This window comes from Camelus ferus, chromosome 13 (assembly GCF_009834535.1).
Source record: "Camelus ferus isolate YT-003-E chromosome 13, BCGSAC_Cfer_1.0, whole genome shotgun sequence".
NCBI lineage: Eukaryota > Metazoa > Chordata > Mammalia > Artiodactyla > Camelidae > Camelus > Camelus ferus.
Window position 1 is genome coordinate 32,900,869 of NC_045708.1, and position 24,193 is coordinate 32,925,061.

Consider the following 24,193-nt stretch of genomic DNA (forward strand, 5'->3'; position numbering starts at 1 on the left):
AGTCTTGGTACCAAGACTTCATTATCTGCTACCTTCCAATTCTGCTCCTTCTGTTTTTCCTTTTCAAATTAATTACTTATTCATCAATTTACTTTGCAAAGAAATCTTATTTTTGACTCTTCCTTCTCCAGTTCCAATACAATGGTTCCAGTCCTTTAGATTTATCCTCCAAAACAAGATCCTTAACAACCTAAATGTCTGTCAACAGGAAAATGGATAAATAAACCTAGTACATTCTCACAACAGAATACTCACTATACTATAGTGGGTAAGATATAGAGCAACTACTGACATTTTGGGCTGGTTAATCCTTTTTTATGGGGCTGTCCTCTGCATTGCAGATGTTTACCAACACTCCTGATCTCTACATACTAGATGCCAATAATGCTATCCCTAGTTGTGACAACCAAAATTTCTCTAGATATTGTCAAATATGCCCTGACAGAGGCAAACTTGCTCCTGGATTGAGAACCACTTGATCTAGAGCCCTATGCATCACTACAAATCTCAAACAATTTTGAGCAAATAAAGAGAATTAAAATATGATACCATTCATATAAAGATGAAAATACTGTATCGTTTGATATATGAATGATATATATGACATTATAGATTGTTTATGGATACATTCATAGAATAGAAATCTATCAAAACATGCACAAGCAAGATAAAACACTAAAATCAAGATGGTTATTACTTCCAGTGGAAAGTCAGGAGAATAGGTTAGGAAAGCTTCAACTGTATCTCCAGTATCTTATCTCTTTTGTAAAAGAATGGCCCAGACAGAGCATATTTGGCAAAAATGTCAGTATTTCACAAAGCTAGGTGATGTGCACACTTGCTTTTTTCTCCATACTTTCAAGTACACTTAGAATATTTTATAGAAACATAAATGCAAAATAAACTTGCCCTTACTGACCTTGTTCAGGTTTGATTTGACAGCAAACTTCCTTTTAAGTCATTTAGCAGGTGAACACAGATGCTGCCTTAACATTTTTCTTTCCATTGTCAATTCATTTTTCTGGGAATGCCCAAGAACTAAGAGACCTTATCAAACCATGTCAATCAGTAGTATAGTACCTAGTTTAAAAGGTACTCTTAAGTAACTTCCACTTTATGCCACATCACTTCTTACTTCTTATAGTCTTTTTCTAACTGAGGCATGTAAGAAACTAAAACAATTAGAGAGTCCCAAATTTGTTTTCTAAATAGCTGGCTATGGTCATAATACAAGATGTATCTTAAATAAACATTCAGGTCAGATATAAATTATAATTATAGTAGGTTCACTTAATAAAAGTAAAAAAATTCATTTTCTAATAAGAATACAATTAAACTTTCTTGTTGTTGCTAGTTTGATGAGGAATTCACTAAGTTCTCAAAGTGTGATGAACAACAGAGATTTTTATTTCTTAATCACTCCCACTGGTCTTTCCTGGAATTACTTATACGTTTATTGAATAAATAATCAAAATTATAATTTAGTGTCATCATAATTTCTAGACTACTGAATCTAGGACATTCTGGACAAATATTTCATATGTCAGTACATTATAGACCTTTCCACGAATAAATTTTTGAAGGATAGGCACCTAGGGGTAGGCATTTACATTAATAAATAACATTTAAGGACCCCTAGGTCATTTGTTAAACTTAGGATAAGAGGGGCTGATGTCTAAATTTGACTCTTCAGTTGGCTTTGTTAACATAGTAAAATGGCTGTCATTGAAGTGACTGGCTTTTCTAATGTGCTACTTAAAAATAACTAAAGCTGCACTATTTTATATGATTGCCATTACCCAACACGTATCGCTGTGCATGGAATGCGTGTAGTCTGTATTAAGATGTGTTACAAGTATAGAATACACAAAGGATTGTGAAGACCTAGTACAACAAACAACGTAAATATCTCAGTAATTTAAAGATACAGATTATATGTTAATATAATAATTTGGACATACTTGGTTAAATAAAATATATCATTAATAATGGTAATATCATTGTTATCATTTTTAAAGGTGCACAAAAACTACTTTTGACTTAAGAGGTCAAAAGGCATGTAATTTAATATACAATTGCATCAAGTTTTACTGAATATACAGGCAATAGCTAAAATACTCCTAACTGCATGATCAAAGGGGAAAAAAACCCTCTTATGATAGCTGGAGAAAGAAAACTTAACATGCAAGACTACATTTTAAATAAAAATATCTGAATACTGAAACTTATAAAACTTAAAAGAAAAATAATAAGATTTTTAAAAAAAGTTTCAAAAGCATAAAGGTGAAAAACAAAGATTTGATAAAAGTTACATAAGAATTTTAGTCATCATCTTCATATTAATCAACTCCTTTCCTGTCCTTCCTTAAAACAATAAAAATCTGAACTTAAGGACTCCCTCTTTTAGTATTTTCTGAAATGTTCTCTTTACTAACAGGGTCTTAATTAAGAATTATTTGTTAGGTTTTAACCACACAACTAAACCCTCATACTCACAAAGTCTTCCTCTTCAAACTGCAACTTTTCCACCTTGTCTTCTTTCTTTTCTTCCCTAATCTCTGTAGGTGGCTTTTCCTGAAAGGTACAGCCTTTCCGGGAGTGGAAGCTGCCATTCCAGTGGCGATGGTTCCCTGTGCCACCCCCACTACGCTGGCTCATGCCATCATGACCTCGGGAAGAGCTGTGCCAACCAGACAGGTTCCCTGTGATTCCAGCATATGCTCCCTTAGAGACACTGGAGTCCACAGAGTCATGGCGGAACAGGGAGGGCTGGTGCCAGGAATCTAAAACGGTAATGAAAAATAACACATTAGAGATTGTTTGTTTTCTGGAAGTTCAGAAACAACTGGGCCAGATGCTTCCCGATCTAATTTATAGTACTGCCAAAAGCCCTTCAGGGGACCTTTATAATAAAAGATTAAGCCCACAAAAAAAGAAATCACAAGTTACATTTTTCTTTTTACTTTAATGTAATTTCTATATGAGTTCTTCCACTGAATAAATGACTCAAGAGAACATAAGAATGTTAGACTTGGAAAGCCAGCATAGTTGAGTAATGACTACTGGAGGATCTACGTGAGCATTATGTTTACAAACAATCTTTATTCTAAGATTATGGTCATGTACCTTCAGCCTGGGCTTGCTCTGAGTAGCTTAAATAGAGTCACAGTAGTTGGGCAAAGCTTACCTCCTGTCGTTCGTAGAGGTCCATTGTTAAAAAAGCCATCAGAGGAATTATGTCGACGACGGCTTACTCCAAATCTACCATCTCCTCGGGGTAGGTGTTCGTGTTTTTCAAAGGTGGCTGTAGGTGACTAAGATGATAAAGTATGGAGAAGCAAACAGATAAGTAGATATACATATGTCTCTCTCAGTATCTTGGATTTTGCACCAGGCTTTCAGAAAACAAGTACTAACGGTGGCAGAAACCCCCATTTTGAACATATGGGCCAGAATTATGGATACCACTGTTCTCTGAGTTAGAAAGGTTACATATTCAATCATTAACTGAGCTAATGGGGAGAAAAGGCAACAACTTCAATTATTTATTTGCATGAGGGGAGAAAAACCTTGTTAATATCCAAAAAGAATAAGCTCTAGAACTTTACTCTTAAAAAGACATTAAGTTAATCTTGCAATAGGAAAAGCAAAGCAAGATGTTTGATTAAGAAAAATTTATCTTCTTTGGACAAATGTGCATTCATTGCGAAGGTCCTTCTCCCCCCAAACCAAAGTGTTCTGCAGCTAATATAGGAAGTCTTAAGTGTGCTTAGCATGAGAAAATGAGAAAAGCTTAGCATGTAACGGAAAAAAACAGGACACCTGGAGGTAGTAGGGCACACACTGACATGGACTGCCTAATTATTTATACCCTATTAAAAGAAAGTTAACTTTATAAAAACATATTCAAGATCCTCAGGCAAGGCTGAATACACACAAAAAAACCTCTGTTAACTAAACTGTAAAACAGAGGTCATAGGCAACATGGGGATGAAAAGAACTGGTATTTGGATAGTTACTAGGAATAGAGGACAGTACCTTAGCTGACTGTGGTGTTGAGAAATTTAGCCAAGCAGGAACAAAGTCATGCTGCGCCATTTAGGTCCAGTGTCTCTTTTCAACAAGGTGAGGCATCCAACCTCATGGCCAGGATCTGAAAATGAGAAAACTTAAATCACTTACTCTTCCAAGAAAACCTGACAGCAATGTGTAAAGGCATCTGTGATTATTTTAAGGGTCCCCTTTTTACAGAAAGACCCGCTCTCTGAGCCTTTCTAGACTATTCATTAGGCCCCATACCTCAAAGAAGTTCTAAATAAAAGCAACAGTCTGTGAATATATGACCATGAAAAACAAATAAACTGAAGGATGGAACACAGATAGGGAAGGTTATATGAAAGCAGCTAATGAATTCTTCTGTTACAGCAGAAGAACCTGAAGAATAAACAACTACTTAAAACTACAAATACTAATGATAAGAGATTAATCTGCTTCAGGTACTCAGGTAACTTTAGGCAAAAGCAATAGAAAACATCTTCCTAGGGAAGGAAGATACAACCTCTCAAGAGTTTTTCTATTCAGTTCATATTAATTTCTTCAAACTAGCATCAGTTTCCCTGAGAGACCCACTGGCATCTCCAAATCACCCTACTGATAGCCTCCAGAATACATCAGAAAGCAGCAGATATTTTCCATAATACATATACACACACAGTGCTCTCCCACAGTAGACACAGAATACTTACCCCAGAGTGTAACCTCTGTGGTCCTGTTTCCTGAACTCCTTGAGTCTGCCAGCTGGATTTCCCACGAGGTTTTCTTGTTAAAAGGGTACTTGATTAGGCTGGCCAGCAGCACGCCTTTTGATGAAGCACAAAGAAGCCAGGCTCTGTGTGGATTACTCTCTCAATCCCTTTAACTGCTCATCTTAAACTATCTAGCTCCTGACACGTTTCCAAAAGGGGGAAGGGGAAAGGGGAAGGGGGAGGGGAATATAAAAAGTATTTGTTACATTTAAAAAATGGGGGGAAGGGGAAAGAGCTATATCAATGTTCACCTCATTCAACTTCCTTGAGTGATGGCACTATGACGTTGCTTAAATAGATAATATGTGGACATTTGCACAGTGAGTGCAAACACTGTTCATAACAAGGTCATAGCTTAGAAAGACAGGTGGACATCTGTGTGGGCAAATAATGTCATCGAATTGATAGATCAAAAATAAAACACTGAAGAGCTATGAAAGATCTTCTGAGCAGTCAACTCCAGTAGCAAAACATCCACGTTACAAAGCCCTTAATTTACAAATCTCATTATTTTTACACAGCTGCTAAAAATATTGTGCAGATATGTATTTATATTTGTCTTATCCTTCAAAATCTAATGACATAAGAAACCTTAAAAAAAAAACAGACAGGAATTTGATACGCTTTTCCCTCCAAATAGCAGCTTTCAAGCCAAATTTCTTGGTATAAAGCTCCCAAATGTATTTTCTATTTCTTTGGTCTTCAAAATTTATAAATTCACAGCAAAATTAAAACAAGTAGAAAGACAGGGCTTAAGAAACAGTCAAGGACAAAGTTCCAAAGTGAGGTTTTCTTCTCTTCAGTTTTTTGTATTTCACTTGTTCTGCTCCTTCCCGAAGATAAGCTGAGTTAATGGAAGGTAATAAGACTCTTCTGCTTTCGTAGAGAAGTCACTTATTATTTTGGATCCACTCCCATCATTATCCACTCATTTAAAAGGCCACTGGAATCTATTACTATAAATGAAAAAACAAAACAACTGTATCACAAGAGGCAAAATCATTATTTAATACAGTTGCTAAAATAAGACATGGTCAAATGCTCAACTAAATAAAGGTCTGAGTCAAAACTCTTGCTGCATGGAAGCCCTCAATGTACTTTGGCCTTGCCCCTCTGCCATGATGTCCTCCTCATTCCACTTCAGGCTCCCACACTCTGCATTGGTCTGCCCTAGTACTGAGACACTGTTACAACCTTGATGTGGTCAGCAAAGATTCCATGCAAGGGAGGAGGTGAAAAATGGAGATTGGTTACATACTGGGATCCAATCAAAAAGTAAAAAATATTAAGGAAAAATGGGAGTCAGATTTCTTACCATGAGAGAAATGAGACAACGATAAAGAAAATTTCAAAGTACTTACACAGAATGACAAAAAACACTATGAATAAATTTGCACTATGAATAAATTTGCCAGAGCAGTACTTAATGGACAATAAGCTTTATAAACAACTTAAAAAAAAAACCAGGACTAAATCCAAACTGACCTAATAAGCATTTTTATCACAATAGGAAAAGAGTAATTAAGCAAACCTAAAGATACAGAAAGGACAGAAGCAAAAAAAAGTTCAGAAAAAATAAAGATAATGAAAAGAAAAAAAAAAAATTGAGGGTGTTACAGCTCAGTGGTTAGAGCACATGCTTCGCGCATGAGATCCTGGGTTCAATCCCCAGTATCTCAGTTAAAAAGCAACTTAATAAATAAACTTAATTACCCCCTCAAAAACAAACCACACAAACAAAATAAATAAAATATATATTTAAAAAATGTTAAGTAGGATTTTTTAATTGATGTACTATCAGTTTACAATGTTAATTTTTGTTGTACAGCAAAGTGATTCAGTTACATACATATTCCTTTTCATATTCTTTTTCATTATAGGCTATTACAAGATACTGAATACAGTTCCCTGTGCTATACAGTAGGACTCTACTATTTATCTATATTATATACAGTAGTCAGTATCTGCAAATCCTGAGCTCTCAATTTATTCCTCCACCCCATTTTTCCCCCACTGGTAACCATAAGTTTGTTTTCTATGGCTGTGAGTCTGTTTGTTTTGTAAATAAGTTCATTTGTGTCATTTTTTTAGATCCCATTTTATCAAATGGTATTTTTCTTTCTCTCTGGTAAAGCTGCTTGGGGAAAAAATACAAATAAAATAGCATGAAAAAAAAAATAAACACAACATATTAAGAAATGTTATGAGCAAAACATTATGATCAATCATATGCTAATATATGAAAATAGTAAACTAGATACAATTCTATGAATTGGCGAAAGTGACACAATAATAGAAAACTTGAATAGACCTGTATATATTATTATATATACCATGGACATTTAAATATGAGTCAGAAAGCTCCCCCTTCCAAAAGGGTACCAGGTGAAAAAGAAAAGCTGACAGCTTGTAATTTGGTCTCTCGGGCAGCAAAGAGGTGGCCTCATCAGTGAGCTGGGACAGGATGGGCTGGTTAGCACCCTGGTCCAGGCCTGAAGTTAGAGGCCAGCCTGCACAAAGAATAGCTAGTTCAAGGATAATCCCTTGATAATGGTTCTGTGGTCCAGTCCAGAGATCTTTAAAAATTAATACTAATTCCAAGACACACACTGGGAAGACCAGCTTTTAATATCAACACATTAAAAGAAGTCAATTCATAAAAATAAGAATAAAATAAGCAGGACTTCATAACTCATGAGATATGGGGGATAAGGAAGAAATATAAGCTCATACTCTGATTTCTAGCTTGTGTAACTAGATAGATGCTCATCACATTACTCATTGATATAGGGAGTAAATCCTGACTGGTATCGTTCCTTTAGCGTAATTTAGGGTTGTTTTTATATAGGTCTACACCTGCAACACCTAGTATATGATGACAGTGCCCCTGTAATAAGTTCTTACGGAAAAAATCAATTAAATCAAGCTTTCTTCTGGAAAAGACATAATTAACTGTTTGTTGCATACTTTTTGTTGTAAGAATTCTGGTTTAAACCACAGAGAATCTAAAATTCAAGGTAGGGAGATGAATCACCCATCAGGTTATAAAACTGTCAGACACGAAGGAAAATACCTCAAATCAAAAACATAAACAGTTCCCCCTTACAAACCCCACTAGGCACTTCCAATTGACCTGCACCATTTTTTTCAGTCACCATTTAATCCCACATTTCTCTAGCATAGTCCCAGCTGAGGCAGTGATTGCAGAGGGAATATTATCTGGCAATGCTTTGCTACTAGTATCAAAGTTCTAAAGCTGTATTATATCCCATAACCGCTTATTAACCACGCCCAATATACTAGAATGTCAAGCTATGTAAGAGTGTCTGTGTATATATGTGGTGGGGAGATGAATGACAAATGGGAAATGAAGAAAGAGGAAAGATAAAGGAAAAAGAAATTCCTATTCTAGAAGCAAAAGACTAAAGTGAAACATGGCAAAGTGCCAACTGGCCAAAACTAAAGTCAATAATGGTTTACTAGAATGGTGGAACTATAGGCATTTTGTTTTATCTTCTTAGTCAAATGCTTTTGTAATGAAACTGTTTTGCTCTATGAATTTTTGTAACTTTTAATAAAATTTTATAAAGTTCTTTATGATGCCTTTGGGGCCATGGTTATTTTTATAAAGTGACTAATTTGAGGGGGGCTTTTGCTTAACTACTGAGAAATTTTGAGCTCAAAACTCTCTTAGAACTTTAAAGAGAAACACTGCAAGACTAGATAGGGGAGGGGAGGGAATCAAGATTTTAAAAATGTTAAATACAAGATGTCTAGTATGTGATCTGGAGCTCAGAGAAGTCTGTTCTGGAGATAAAATTTTGGGAACTGTTAGTGTTTGGTAGATGGTGCTTAAAATCAGAAGAAGAGATGAGATCTAACGAGACTATAAAGATTTATACAAGAGTTTCCAAGTCTTGTCTATTCTATTCCTTAGCTTCCGTTTCTATTTGCCACTCCAGGTTCCAATTACTCTCCAATAAAAAATATGGTTTCATAGGCACTACTTACTAGTCTCTTCCACCCTTTGCCTCAGTCTTTACTCTTGGCTGCAGATCTTTTTTCTTAAGTCCAAATTCAAATGGTATCACTACCCTGCTCAAGTTTTCTGGCTTTCTACCAAGTACAGAATAGGATTTAAGTTCCTTGGTCTGATAGTCAAAAAATAAGCCTTTCCCCACAAGTAACCTCCCTCCCTGAAATCCTCAAGGTACTTTAATTGTGCCTTCTAGTGCACTTAACACTTGCTCCTTCCAGGGTAGTTATAAATGTTGATCCTAACTTCCAGCAGACCAAAAACTTACTGCTTCTAGAATCCTGCTCTGCCCTTCTTTGAAACTCACATAGCATCTAGCATGGTGCCTTGCATGTAGTAAGGATTAAAAGGTTTAATGAACTAATTTTTACAAATTATAATAAAGTAAGGATGCAGAAAAATTGGAACTCTCATACATTGCTGGCAGAAATGTAAAATGGTGCAACTGCTACAGAAAATAGCTGGTGGTTCCTCAAAAAGTTAAACAGAGTTAGCACATGACCTAACATTACTATGCCAAAGTATGCAGCCAAGAGAAATGAAAACACCATGTCCACACAAAAACTTGTGAGTGTTCACAGCAGCTTTATTCACAACAGCCACAAGTAGAAGCAACCCAAATGCCCATCAACAGATGAATAGATATGCAAAATGTGGTGCATACATACAGGAGAATATTATTCAGCTATGAAAAGGAATGAAGTGCCGATACATGTTACAAGGATGAACCTTGAAAATATTGTGCCAAATATGCAAAACACATATTACATGATACTATTTAAATGAAATATCCAATCCACTGGGACAAAGAACAGGTTAGTGGTTACCAGTGGTTGGGGGAGGGAATGTGACTGCTTAACACATTTGAGGTTTATGTTTGGGATAATGAAAAAGTTCTGGAACTTGACAGTGATGATGGTTGCAAAACACTGTGAATGAACTTAATGTCACCAAACTGTACATTTTTAAAATGATTATAATGGTAAATCTTTTGTGTATTTTGGCACAGTTTAAAAAAGTATAAGTAGTTGTTAAACTAATAGAAATGGTCAATATTAAACATAAACAATGCTTTATATTGAACATTCTTTTCCAGGTTTTATCTAAGTGTTTTGATCTCTCCGTGCAACATGCATAACAGAACTGCCTATTTGAATACTTGATACAGTCAATCATTTAGAAACATTTGTTGAATATTTTAGCTTTTCAAATCCTATGACTTACTGGCTACTTCATGTATGCCTGGCAATCTACAAGATACTTCACAATATGACCTAATTTTATACTTTACAATTAAGCGGCTAGAAGAGGATGTCCCTGCCAAGGGCCTTATCTCAATCTCCTCTACTTTAGGCTCCCATTACCACTTCACTTCACCTGTGTGTTCTTGATCTCAGTAACTCATTTTCTCCACAATCCAATACACCCACCAGTCCTGGTAACTCCAACCTCTATCTACACTGGTTTCATTCAGTTAACAAAAAAACTGACACCCACATCTCCCCCAACTTTAAACAAAACCCATTCCTGAAGTCTGAATTTCCCTCTAGGTATTTATGTTCATTTCCCTTCAGTCTTAACAAAACTTCTATAGAGAGCATTGTACTCTTAGTATCTTCATTTTCTCACTCCCCCACTTATTCCTCAGTTCACAGTAAATTTAATTTCCCCCACAACTCTAATGGATATTTATCTGTCCTTTTAATTCTAAAATTTGATGGGTAACTCCATTTCTTTACTACTAAAATGAAAACTGTGCTACTTCCCATGTTGCTTTGAAGATTAACAAACCAACAAATATAAAAATGAGCATATTACTTCTTAATTGATTCTTAGTCAAAGGATGGGTGAAACTAAATACAAAGCCAGTTGAGTTACTTAGTCCTATTCTGGAAGAAGTCTTAATTAAAACACTGACTTATGCAACTCCTAATATACATCTTATCCTTCCTTCCTTTCTCCCTCTGATGCCAGGTTAGCCCCCCATTTCAAAGATTAACAACAAGAAAAAACTGAAGCAGCCTCTAAAATGTTAAGGGACTTACCCAAGGTAACACATCTAATAAGCAGCTAGGTCATGCCTGAAACACAAGTCTTCTAACTTCACTGCTTTCTGAATTACACTGTGGTTGTTCCTCTCCAGTCATGAAATGATTCCAACAGAAAAACAAATTCCTTAAAGTCTTATAGAGCAAACATACTGAATAGGGATGTTAAATATATATGTATGTGTGTGTGTGTACATATACTTTTTTTGGTCTTTCTGTATTTCTCTCATTATTTGTTTATTTGTGTTAGCTGAGACTAGTTTCCAGGCAAAACTGAAAAACTTGAAAAATTAAACCTTTTTATGATAAGAAAAAAAGCATATAATAAAATGTGGCTGGTAAGAACATGGTTCCCAATCTTAAAATTACAATCTCATGTCCTTAGCCGTAACAATACTTTAAAGAACATGATCCATAAACCCAACTCCATCATACGGAAAAATAATTCAAAACACATACTGCTGAGCCATTAAGCGCCAAGGACGTGCCATATCCACAGCTAGTCTAGGAAAAGGAAAGCAAAGAAGCCAGAAGAGGTTATTTCTGCAAAAGGTTATCAGGCTTAACCCAAGTGATCTTGGCTAAAACGGTAAGTGGAATTTGAAAGGAACTTTCCTGCCTTCCACTTTTGTATGCTCACTTCTCTGAAACTGGTCTGCGTAAGAAGGCACCTGTGGTCAAGACATCATGTTGGTTCTTTCCCATCCTCTTTCCCAGGGATGGTTCACCAAGTACTCTTCTCCTTCTCACCCTTCTTACTATGGTGTGCTACCCCAAGAGTATTTTTTTTTTAATGAAGTCTTTTGATTCATGTTGGAGTGTTCCTCTTGTAGAGACAGGAGTGATGACAATTTTTGTTTAATGACCTCACTTCCTGGTCCCCTTACTAATATCAAAGAATGTTTCTGAGAGCAAGTATGATGAGAGCACAAAGGTTGTGAGTAAGGTATAGAGCATTATTACATTTAGGTGACAGAATTGTAGCAATGCTCCTGGTGAAGCATTTTGGGAAATGCCAATCCACTGTGAAGCTCAGAGAGGACTCATTCAGTCGTGCCTAAGACTGTGTCCTACCTGCACTAAGAATATGTGCCAGTTATATGTGTGGCATGATTCCAAGTTATTGAGGGTAAAAAGATCCTCAAAATTTACTTCCAAGAGATCAACATTACATCTCTGAATAAAAGGAACATATTATAAAGTTTGAAAATATGAAAAGGGAACATATTAAACATATGTTGGGGATTTACATTTTCTTGAATAGTTATTCAAGACATGAAACGTTTTAAAGAACTTTCGTTGAAAGATTTGATACCATAAATCTATATTCATTTTTTCTTAAGTGAAAATCTTTGGTTCACTGTCATATATCAAGTATTTCACTGAACATTTACTCATTCCTTCCATATAATCATTTGACTAATTTTAAAAGACTCTTTGTGAGTTCTACTACTTTAAAAAGTTCCCAGCAAATGCAGTTTGGTGCAGCCACTATGGAAAACAGTGTGGAGATTCCTCAAAAGACTTGGAATAGACTTACCATATGACCCAGGAATTCCACTCCTGGGCTTGTATCCAGAAGGAACCCTACTCCAGGATGACACCTGCACCCCAATGTTCATAGCAGCACTATTTACAATAGCCAAAACATGGAAACCTAATGTTAATGGACATTTAAGCCTAAATGTCCATCAACAGGTGACTGGATAAAGAAGATGTGGTATATTTATACAATGGAATACTACTCAGCCATAAAAACCGACAACATAATGCCATTTGCAGCAACATGGATGCTCCTGGAGAATGTCATTCTAAGTGAAGTAAGCCAGAAAGAGAAAGAAAAATACCATATGAGATCGCTCATATGTGGAATCTAAAAAACAAACAAACAAACAAACAAAAACAAAGCGTAAATAAAGGACAGAAATAGACTCATAGACAGAGAATACAGACTTGTGGTTGCCAGAGAGGCAGAGGGTGGGAAGGGATAGACTGGGATTTCAAAATTGTAGAATAGATGAACAAGATTATACTGTACAGCACAGGGAAATATACACAAAGCGTTATGGTAGCTCACAGAGAAAAAAATGTGACAATGAGTGTGTATATGTCCACGTATGACTGAAAAATTGTGCTGAACACTGGAATTTGACACAACATTGTAAAATGATTATAAATCAATAAAAAAGTTAAAAAAATAATAAATAAAATTAAAAAGTTCCCAGCAAAATAAATTGGATCCTTAAAAACAGAACACTTATCTACATATTAGGTGAGACAATGGTTCCTGAAATGCAATCTAGGATGTAATGCCCTACAACTAGACTTCAGTAAAAAAGTAATAATAATAACATAAGGGAAAAGGTATACCAGAAATTAACACAACATTGTAAACTGACTATACTTCAATAAAAGAAAATAATAAATAGGATATAATGCCCTAAACTTGTAAACAGCAAAAAAATCAATTCAAGTAATTTCTCCCTCTCAGATGTTGACATACCATTTTAATTCTGTCAAAAGCATAACTATAAGCACACCTTCAACCATGAAATGAGATTTCTATTCTATCTATACTATATACAATAATTCAAGTTACCTCTATAATGCCACTATTTGGCTCCAATGTTTTTTTGATTACCTATGGGAAAACCCAAAAGATGTAATGTCTAATTTTTAACCAATCTTGCTTAATTTTGGTTTCATAAACAAGGTGTTTAATTAACTACAAGAGTAATAGATATAATTTAGTCACTTGATAAGCCTTCTTTGATAAAGGCTTTTGGGTGTACCCCCTAGAAACTGAGAAATCTAATGACTGTAACATCATTTCATAGATCGGGTAGTTTACGATCTGTGTACATCACAGAATTAAAAACGGGTATATAACCTAGTTCTCATAGGTTTTGATGATGGACTGCTTATTAATTTTTGGTAAGTAACTCTCAAAGGATTCAAAGAACTGAGTGGCACTGATTTACAAACCATATATAACATTCTTAGAACTTATATCCATAAAAGGTGAAAAAATAGAAAGTGATCTGTTACTGAACTGTTTTCATTCTAAGTAAGTAACATTTTCCTATAGCACTGATCACCTGTATCATTTATTTTTGTCTCCCACTGAACCAAGGCACAAAGAGCACTGGTCTAGCACAGTAGGTACTCAATAAATATTTGCTGAATGAGTAAATACATCAATGAAGGAACTGCTAACAGGTAGTACATCTTCAATTTCACAAGGTAATTCTATAGTGCTTTCCAATCAGGTCACAGTTAATACCACCAGCAGTGGCTATTTTAAGAGTTCCATTTGCTCCACACCCTCACCAAGCCAGGTATCTGTTGGTGGTTACAAAATGACCTACTGCAGTCTTTGTATCTTTTAATCTATTTACCATCTCTTTGTGTTTCCTTTTTTGGTAAAATATCTTTTCTCATCTTTTTACTATTCTTTTGGTCTCTGGTCTTTCTTTTATTTGAAGTAAGAAAATAAAATAGACCCCAATCCTCTGATTACAGGTGTTGCAAATATCTTTGCCAACTTCACTGGGTTGTCTTGTGATGAACACAAGTTCTCATCTTAAATGTAATCAAAGCCGTTGATCATTTCCTTTATGGTTTATATTTTTGCATCTAATGTATAGAAGCCTTTCTTCTCTAAGGTTCAAAGAATTTACATATGTTATCTTCTTAGTTTTATCATTTTGCCTTTCATATTTAAGGCATCAATCAGTTGGAGCTGATATGTATTTGGTATGAGATCCAGGTCCAAATTCATTTTTTACCATGTGAGCAATTAATTGTCCTGAAACCATTCTTTCTCCACTGGTTTATAAAGCTAGCTCAATTATAAAATTGTTTCTATATATGTATGGGTCTGTTTCCAAACTTCTGTTCCATAGGTCTATTTATCTATTCCTACACTACAACCATGTGTGTCTTAACTATTAATGGCTTTATAATATCTTGATATATAGTACAGCAAAGCCTCTCCAAAAACATACAGTTTATTGAAGGCCTTGGCTGTTTTGGCACTCTGCTCTTTCGTATCAATTTTAAAACAAGTATGTCAAATTGGGGGTAGGAGACAGTTATGACACTTCTTGGAATGGCAATGAATCAATCTAAATCAGTAAGTGAGAACCAACGTTTTTATGATATACCTTCTAAATCATGAGCATGGTCACTATCTTATTTATGTATTCTTTAACATCCTTAAATAAAGTTTTAAAATTTTCTCCCAAAAGATCTTATAAAGTATTTAGAAATAAGTCTTTAAAAAAGATATATATTTTTATGCTATTCTGTTATTTCCTTTAAATGATAATACAGTTTACTACTGGTATAAATTGTATCAAGCCGTTTTGCTAAATTCTAGTAATTCTACTACACTGTAGATTCCACAAATAATGACAAAGAAACTCTTTTTGAACATGTTAACTTTTTAGTGCCTATCAGACATCTAAGTGGAGATATAAAGTAGGCAGCTAGATATGAATCTACAGTAGAGGTACAGACTGGAAACAGAAATTTCAATTAAATCCATGGACCTAGATGAGTTTACCAAAGAAGTGAATGTAGACAGAGGAATTTTGGTATACTAGAAAACCAGGACAGCATGGGAACTCAGAAGCTAAGCAGAAATGTACTTCAAGAAAGTAGGAATGACCAACTATATCAAAAGCCATCAAATGAGATGGAAGACTGAGAACCGACCATTGAATTTAGCAATATGGAAGTTATCAGTGACCTTGTTGGATGGGGACAGTAGTGAAAGCCTGATTGTAGAGGGTGTAAAGGCAAGAAATTGTAGATTGCAAGTAGAGACATTTCTTTTGAGGAGTGTTGCTGTAGAACCAGGAAATGGGATAGTGGCTAGAAGATGCGTGGTTAAAAGAAGTGTTTTTGGTACATTGATGGGACTGAACCAGTAAAGAAAAACCAGATGCAACTGATGATGCAGAAACTTGCTAAAACAATGTCCTTGAGTAGGTGAAGAGCAGTGAGATCTGATGCAACAGCAGAGATCAGCCTTCAGTAGGTCTGCACATATTTCATTTATGACACAGCTGGGAAGGCTGAGTACCTGAGTATTACTGCAATGAGAGTTTAAAATGTCTATCCCAACTGCTTCCATCCTCTCAATCAAGTAGAAGACCTTCAGCTAAAACTGAGGATGGGTAGGAGGGGGAAGGGAGGGAGTTACAGGTTTGAGAAGTTAGGGTATGAAATGGGAGCTGCAGAGTGAACAAACTAAGGAGATAGAGTAGTTTCCCAGCACAAAAAGGGTCTATACCTGTAAGCTATCATGAATTTAAAGTGAGACTAGTTCACAGAGTTCTGTAGTTTAAATTACCCAGTCCATCATTATTACTCCCTCAACTCTGGCTCTTCTCTCCACGACCTGTACCCAACTCCCAAACTCCAATCTCAGTCAAATCCAACTAACTTTTACTTAGGCTGTTCATTATCCATGTAACTGACTGTGGTTCACATAAAACCATACTTTCAAACATTTTTGGTCTCCACAAGAACCCTGACCAATACACTTCCAAAGTTCAGTAACTTATGAATTACCACCCACAACGGCTTACATTGTTTATGTTTCTGGACCAATCCCATATTAAAATTCTACTGGTTTCCATGACATTACATCATTAGACCAGAAGTTTTCAGGCTTGTACTACACAAACTATAAAATCTCAAAATATGTTTCAAGGGCTGATACAGGTTAGCAATTTTATTTGGATTAGTAGAATATTGAAAAAAAATCCTATTACTATCATTTCATAAAAGAAGAGGCAATAATGCCATAAAAGACAAATCTCAGGGGAAAGGACAACTCACCTTAGGGAGTGAGGGAAGTTGGCATCCTTACAATAATAATATTCACAAAAGGGCTGGTGAAATCCTTTGTCGGAGAACAGCATGAGTGGCAACCATTGCACCAAGAGATCCTAGTCTTCTCCCTCCACTGTGATTACTTCTTTTCTCTTTTCCTTTTGCTCTGTAAATATAATGGCTACCTACAAGCTTTGATCAAGCACTTTTCCAATTTCTCTGGAATCTCTTCACTATCTCATTCATTTTCAAGTCTTCAGTTCTCACCTCTAAGTGACTGACTTAAATAAATTCCTACTTCAGGAAGCATTATATCACACACATATCTATACTCAAGCATTCATCACAATGCACTATATTTACCTGTTTATGTATTTATTTCCCCTATGCTTGGTAGGGATTAATAACAAATGGGATAATCTCTTAGTACAGACAGGATGACCATTAACTAGTAATTTCTTTTTAAAGAGATGCTGACAACTCCATCAATTTAGCATCTCCTTTATCTGTTCTTAAGAGCTCTTCTTAAACATTCCTTATTCCTTAAACTGCAGAGTCCAAGACTATTAACTTTGTATATCTTCAGATATTCACTGGCCCTAATGTTTTCTTTCCAAATCTCATGATTAGGTTTAAATGTTTACCACTTTCACTTCCTCTAAAGGACCGAGGAACCCTACAGTAGTCTATATTCATTTTCTAACTGTGTATCAGTTTTCCCCCCAAGTCCTCAATAAGGAGAACTCCAGGGTTCTGGTACCCTGCTTAATTTATTTTTAATCCTCATGTTGATACTTCATCACAGGAAAGAGCCCAAAGTCATACTCTACCCTGGTATTAATTTTTCATTTCAGAGGAAACAAATTCCTATCTAAGAACTTCTAAAGGACATGAAATATGAGCATGTCTTTCAATGAACCAAAGGGGATATAATTCACCTTTAAGATTTTTTCCATTATAACATGTCTGTCAAGGAAATACTTAACAGCATGGTTATTAATATCAATAAGTGAAGTTTGCTATTATATAACTAGGACCCAACAAACAAAAAAAAATTATTTTTAGTACAAACTCAATGACAACAAAGTTATTTCTGTCAAAAAATATAGCTGGATATTTAACATATTACCCTGCCCATAAGAGATATGCATGTGATAATGAAGTGTTCTGAAGTATTATAAATAAAGCACTACTTAAAATATTACCCTGAACTACTCCTAAATTCATACTTCTAAAACCTGAGTCAAATCATGAGATAATATTTCATACCTACCAAATGGCAAAAACAAATCCTAAACTATCAAGTGTTGATAAAAATATAAAGCAACAAGAAATTCTCATATATTGCTGGTGTGAGTGTAACCCACAAAACCACTTTGGAAAACACTTCGAAAAATACAAAGTTGAAATGAAACCTCTATGACCCACCAACCTTTATCACACATGAAGATAAGACAAAATATATAAGAATGTTTGCTACAGAACTGCATATAGTAGGCAAAAAAACTAAATTACCTAAATGTCCACCAATAGAATGACTAAATTATGGTATATCTGCACAATGCTATATAGTAGGAAATGATTACATGAGATACATGTAAGCAAAATGAATGACTCTCACAAAGCAGAATTTAAAAATAGTAGAAGTTAAAAACTATATGATACTACATAAAGTTTTAGAAATGAATAACACTATCAATTTTGGGATATAGTCATATAAAGCAAAATCATTTTAAAATGCAAGAGAATTATCAATACCAAATTCAGAATGAAAGACTCAAGGCTATGCAATCAAAGAGGAATATATAAAGGGGTTGAATTCTGCTGGCATAAGTATAGACATAGAGACCAATGGAGCAGAACCAAGAAATAAACCAAGAAATAAACGTAAGAATGGTCAACTGATTTTCAAGAAGAAATCCAAGATATATCAGTGGGGGGGTGTATAGCTCAAGTGGTAGCACAAGGTCCTGGGTTCAATCCCCAGGACCTCCATTAAAAACAAATAAATAAACCTAATTCCTCACCCACAACCAAAAAAAGAAACAATTTAAACAAGTTTATACTGTATAGCACAGGGAACGACATTCAATATCTTATAGTAACATATGGTAAAAAGAATATGAAAATGAATGTATGTTCCTATACAACTGAAGTATTGTGCTGTACACCAGAAATTGACACAACATTGTAAACTGACTATACTTCAAATATATATATATATATATATATATATATATATATATATATATATATATATATAAAAGATGTATCAATGGGGAAAAATTGTCTTTCTTTTTAAAACATGGTGCCATGATAAGTGAATGTCCACTGGTAAAAAATTTTTTTTTGAATGTGGACTCATATCTTACACCACATACAAAAATTAACTCCAAGTGGATCAAAGGCCTGAGCATAATAAAAGTAAACACAGGAGTAAATCACGATCTTAGGTTAGGTGAATGATATATTGGACTTCATCAAAATTAAAAATGTGCTTCAAAAGACACCATCAAGAAAAGTGAAAGGACAAGCCAGACTGAGAGGAAAGATTTATATATTATATATCTGATAAGGGAAATTGTATTTAAAATAAATGAAATCAAAATAAGATATCACCTCATATCTGTTAGAATGGCTACCATCAACAGGACAAGAAATAAGTATTGGCAAGGATGTAGAGAAAAGGGAATGTGCACTGTTGTGCACTGTTGATAGGAATGTAAACTGGAGCAGCCACTATGGAAAACAGTATGGAGGTTCCTCAAAGAATTAAAAATATAATTACCATATGATCCAGCAATTCCACTTCTGGGTGTTTATCCAAAGGAAATGGAAAACTTGAAAAGATATATGTACTCCCATATTCACTGAAGCAATATTACAATAGACAAGATATAGAAACAACCTAAGTGTCCATCTATGTATAAATGACTAAATAAAATGTGGTGTGTATACACATACATACATACATATATAGACATACACAATGGAATATTCAGCCATAAGAAAGAAAGAAATTTTGCCATTTGCAGTAATACAGATGGACCTTGAGGGTAATATGCTAAACGAAATAAGACAGAGACAAGTTCCGTATGAACTCATTTATATGTGGAATCTAAAAAAACCCACCAAGGTCATATACAGAGAACAGACTGGTGACTTGCCAGAGGTGGGATGGGTGAAATCTGTCAAAAGGCATAAACTTCCAATTATAAAATAAATAAGACATGGGAATGTAATGTACAGCATGGTGACTCTAGTTAATTATACTGTATTGTATATTTGAGAGTTGCTAATAGAATAGATCTTAAAAGTTCTCATCACAAGAAAAAAAAATCTAACTACACAGTGAGAGGTTTTAACTAAACTTACTGTGGTAATTATCTTGCAATATATAACTGTCAAGTCACTATCTTATACAACTGAAAGTAGTAAGTTGTGTGTTGATTACACCTGGATTTTAAAAAAGTACTTGCACAATTCAACAAAAAGACAAATAATCCAATTAAAAAGTGGGCAAATGATCTGAAAAGACACTTCTCAAGACACACAAGTAACCAATAAGCACAGAAAAGATGCTTAACATCATTAGTTATGAGGGAAATGCAAATCAAAACCACAATGAGATACCATTTCACACTCACTAGGATGGCTATAACCAAAAAGATAGACAATAACAGGTATTGCTGAGGATATGGAGAAAAATGAAACCATCATATACAGTATGGTGTATAGTATAATGGTGCAGCCACTTTGGAAAACAGTTTCTTAAAGTTAAACAGAGTTACTATATAATCCAGCAGTTCCACTCCTAGAATGATGCAAGAAAGACTTAATATGTGCACACAAAAATGTGGACATGAGTGTTCATAGCAGGATTATTCATAATAGCTGAAGAGGCAACAACCCAAATGCCCATCAACTGATGAAACGAAAAACAAAATGTGATATATACATACAACAGAATATTATACAGCAACAAAAATGAATGAAATATTGATACTACTATACCTATGAACATTAAAGACATTATGCCAAGTGACTGGAAGCCAGACAAAAAAAGACCACATACTGTATTTATATGTAATGTCCACAGTAGGCAAATCCAGGGACGGAAAGTAGATTAGTGGCTGCAGAGGGCTGAGAAGATGAGTACTATGGTTTATGGGATCTCTTTTTGGGGTGATGAAAATGTCCTAAAATTAGATAGTGGCAATGGTTGTACAACTCTGTGAAAATACTTTAATAAAAAAAAAAACAACCAATCATTAAAACTGTACATTTAAAGCAGGTAAGTTTTATGTTATGTAAATTATCTAAATAAAGCTGTGTTTTAAAAAAATTATAACAACGATTGGTAAGCGACCAACATCACACAAATTAGTTTATTGTTGAAAGGGGGAAGACACACTGTTTAACATATAGATTGGGCTATCATCAATCTTAATTCAAGGATCAACCTTAGCATTACTAAAATAGGTCAACCTATTAGTAGGTATTATGTGTTTTATGATACGATGCAAAATGAGATAGAGCTATGATATATTCTAGCCAAAATGTTTAGATGTATATCCATCAAGTTTTCTGCTGTGAACTTTCAGAGAAAAATACATGAATGAAAGGAACAAACTAAATGATACAAGAATTCAACTGTACAAAACTATTCTCAGGACAACCAGTCCATTCTCAAAGTCAGTGTCACTGAAAAATAAGGACTAAGCATGATTAAAGAGATATACGGAAATTAAAGTGTTATATGGCACAAGGTTCTGGATCAGATGCTAGTTTGGATAGCCAGCTGTAACAAACATATTTTAGGATCAGTTAGGAAAATCGGAGTAGCACCTGGACATTGGAAGAAATGAACATTTACACACATGGAGTGTGGGCATCACAGATTAAAAAAGCAAGCTGTAAACTGATCTCATTTTAGTAAAATAAAAATAAAAACCTACATACATGTACTTAGAGAAAGCTCTGGGGAAAATGCACCAAAAGTTGTTAACAGTAGTGATTTCTGGATGATAGGAATGTCAAGTTTTTATTTTTCCATATCTATATACCTTAATATTCTACACAGCACATATACTGCTTTTGCAATAATAAAAGAATTATTAAAAAACAGAATCACACAGAGAGCTTTAATAAACTTATGGTGCCCAGGCTTTACCCCAGATAAGTTTTCAAAGGTTAAGAACTACTGCTTTTAACAACTGGGAGTGGATAAAAGGGAAAATTCTTGTCTAAGATTGTCTTTAAAAAAGACATTCATGGCAATTTTTCACTTTATGAGTTAGGAGACTACCCTAAATAGAGGCAGTAACTGTATCTTCTGGAAGGGGCAGTTTTATTAGTCAATTTTACAGATCAGAGTCCTTGGTTGAAAAAAAAACAAACTCTATTTAGGTAGATTAAGTAGAAAAGGAATTTATCAGCAGGATACTGGGAGTTCAGAGAATGAATGATTTGGCAAACCTATAAAAATCAAGTAAAGCTAAATAGTCAAACCACCAACCAAGGTTATACCACAGCAAGAGTCTCTTAGGAAACTGCCCGATGCACTGCCACTGCCACCACCCAATGGAATTAATTCTAAACTGTCCTTGCTCCTTTCTATCTCTCACTCCAGATTCAAGTCCCCAATCAAGCGTATTTGACTGGCACAGTTTGGGTCATGGTTACCAGGGGTCCAGGACAGAAAGTGTATGTGTGTATGCATACAAGTTACATTTCATTTGCAGCTTCCTTTCCTAGTAAGATTCAAAAAAGGCCACGGTGAAGTAGGGTTAAAAATGGAAAACAAACAAAATAAACAACAAAGGACCTCTTTAAAGCTCAATTAGTAAAATGTCCAATACAGGAAGCTTGTCTGTCTTCCCATTAGCAATAAGCTTTAATCACTGTGACTTCTGATTCATTTTCAAGAAAAAAAGAATTTCCTTAAAATAATTTCACAAAGTACAAAATTTTTCAAGAGTAAAATTTATAACCTTTCTCAGGTATCTCCTTCCCAACTGCAATTCAAAGGTTACAAGCACTTGTTACAACCATACCTATACACTATCCTGACAGAAATGGAATTAATTTGAATCACAATGGTTTCAAATAAGCACACTATGTTACAAAAGTACATTTATCACCTGAAGCAATCTGACAGATTAAATTCTGGCTGTGAAATTCAGATAACTAACTGAATTAGATTCACGCAAGTATCTGAGACTATAAGGTTTTGGAACCAGTGAAAATTGTTTCTGTACCATTTGCTCCAAAAGTCACTGAATAAACTACACTACAAACAAGCCACTCAGTAGTGATAAGTTTTATCAAATATTTGCAGCTACAGGGGCCCTGAAAGGCTTCAATTTCCTCTGACTATAAGTACATAGGCTATTTGTTACATTTTAAAAACGATATAGTTTTTATACTTGAGAAATTTAAAAGTAGTGACTAATATATCGCAAAATATACATTTTTACTTTACCTTCATTTTACTCACAAGCATATCTAAAAATCTCTTTTCAAGAACAAACCCAGCTTCTAATCCAAACATTACTTTTAAGTTAGAAGAGCAGACTCTGGATCAAGCTGGCTCTACCATATACTCTGTGACTATAGACAAGACACTTCACCTCTTTTCACTTCAAATCCTTATCTGTAATTTGGAAATTGTTGGCAACTTGACAATTAAATGAGTGAATATATGTAAAGTGTTCTGAATAGTGCCTGGATGTTTTCCCCAGGGAAATTTAAAAACAAAAAACAAAAAAACGGAGGAGGAGGAGGAGGGAGTCCTGGTCTATATTGAGTACACAATAAATGTTAAGAATAAAATGCTTAAAAGTTGGGGGTTGGGGGGCTAAACAATAGAAAAAAGATGCAGTTTTGAGAAAAGGAATCTTTAGATCAAGTAGGCTGAGAAAACCATTCACTAGTAACCAAAACTAGAAAACAAAACCACTGCAAGCCCAGCACATTTAGCTCAAATTTTTAATACAATAAATAAATACTAGGTAGGGAAAAAAAAAAAAAAAGGACAAGAAACAAACTACCTAGAAAAGTTAATACTGAATTGGACACAGAACCAAACAAACACTCCATTTTACAAGCATATCGAGAGAAAATAACTAATACAATTACTCTATACTGCTCAATAGAGAAATTGTGAGAAAATGATATAGATGAAAATCACTGAACAAACCAGGAAAAAAAAAATACCAATTTACAGAAAATCAGGACAAAGACCTGGTTTCTTCAACAAAGTGCAAGAAAAAAAACCAAAAGAAACATACAAACTAAGAGGCTTGAAAGAATATCAGTCAATTAATTCAGTGTGTGGGACCTGGACCTTGAAATAAACGAGAAGTCAACAGAAAAGTAATATCTAGAAAAAGGAAACACAAAACCCCCAAAAGTTCTACGTGCAAAAATCTGTTCAGATTTCACTGAATTTCACTCAA

General features: G+C 34.7%; 1 protein-coding gene across 6 annotated transcripts in view; it reads right to left on the reverse strand.

The window, feature by feature from the left end:
• GPBP1L1 (GC-rich promoter binding protein 1 like 1) overlaps positions 1-24,193 on the reverse strand; it is a 48,686-nt gene that overhangs the window by 18,931 nt on the left and 5,562 nt on the right. For all 6 annotated transcript variants that reach the window (XM_014553963.2, XM_032494168.1, XM_032494167.1 and 3 more), the window contains 4 exons: positions 4,746-5,761; positions 4,039-4,153; positions 3,188-3,314; positions 2,497-2,783 (listed from right to left, as the gene is read on the reverse strand). In XM_014553963.2, the coding sequence (XP_014409449.1) occupies positions 2,497-2,783; positions 3,188-3,314; positions 4,039-4,098 (474 nt within the window). In that variant the 5' untranslated portion in view covers positions 4,099-4,153; positions 4,746-5,761. The remainder of the gene's footprint in view (positions 1-2,496; positions 2,784-3,187; positions 3,315-4,038; positions 4,154-4,745; positions 5,762-24,193) is intronic.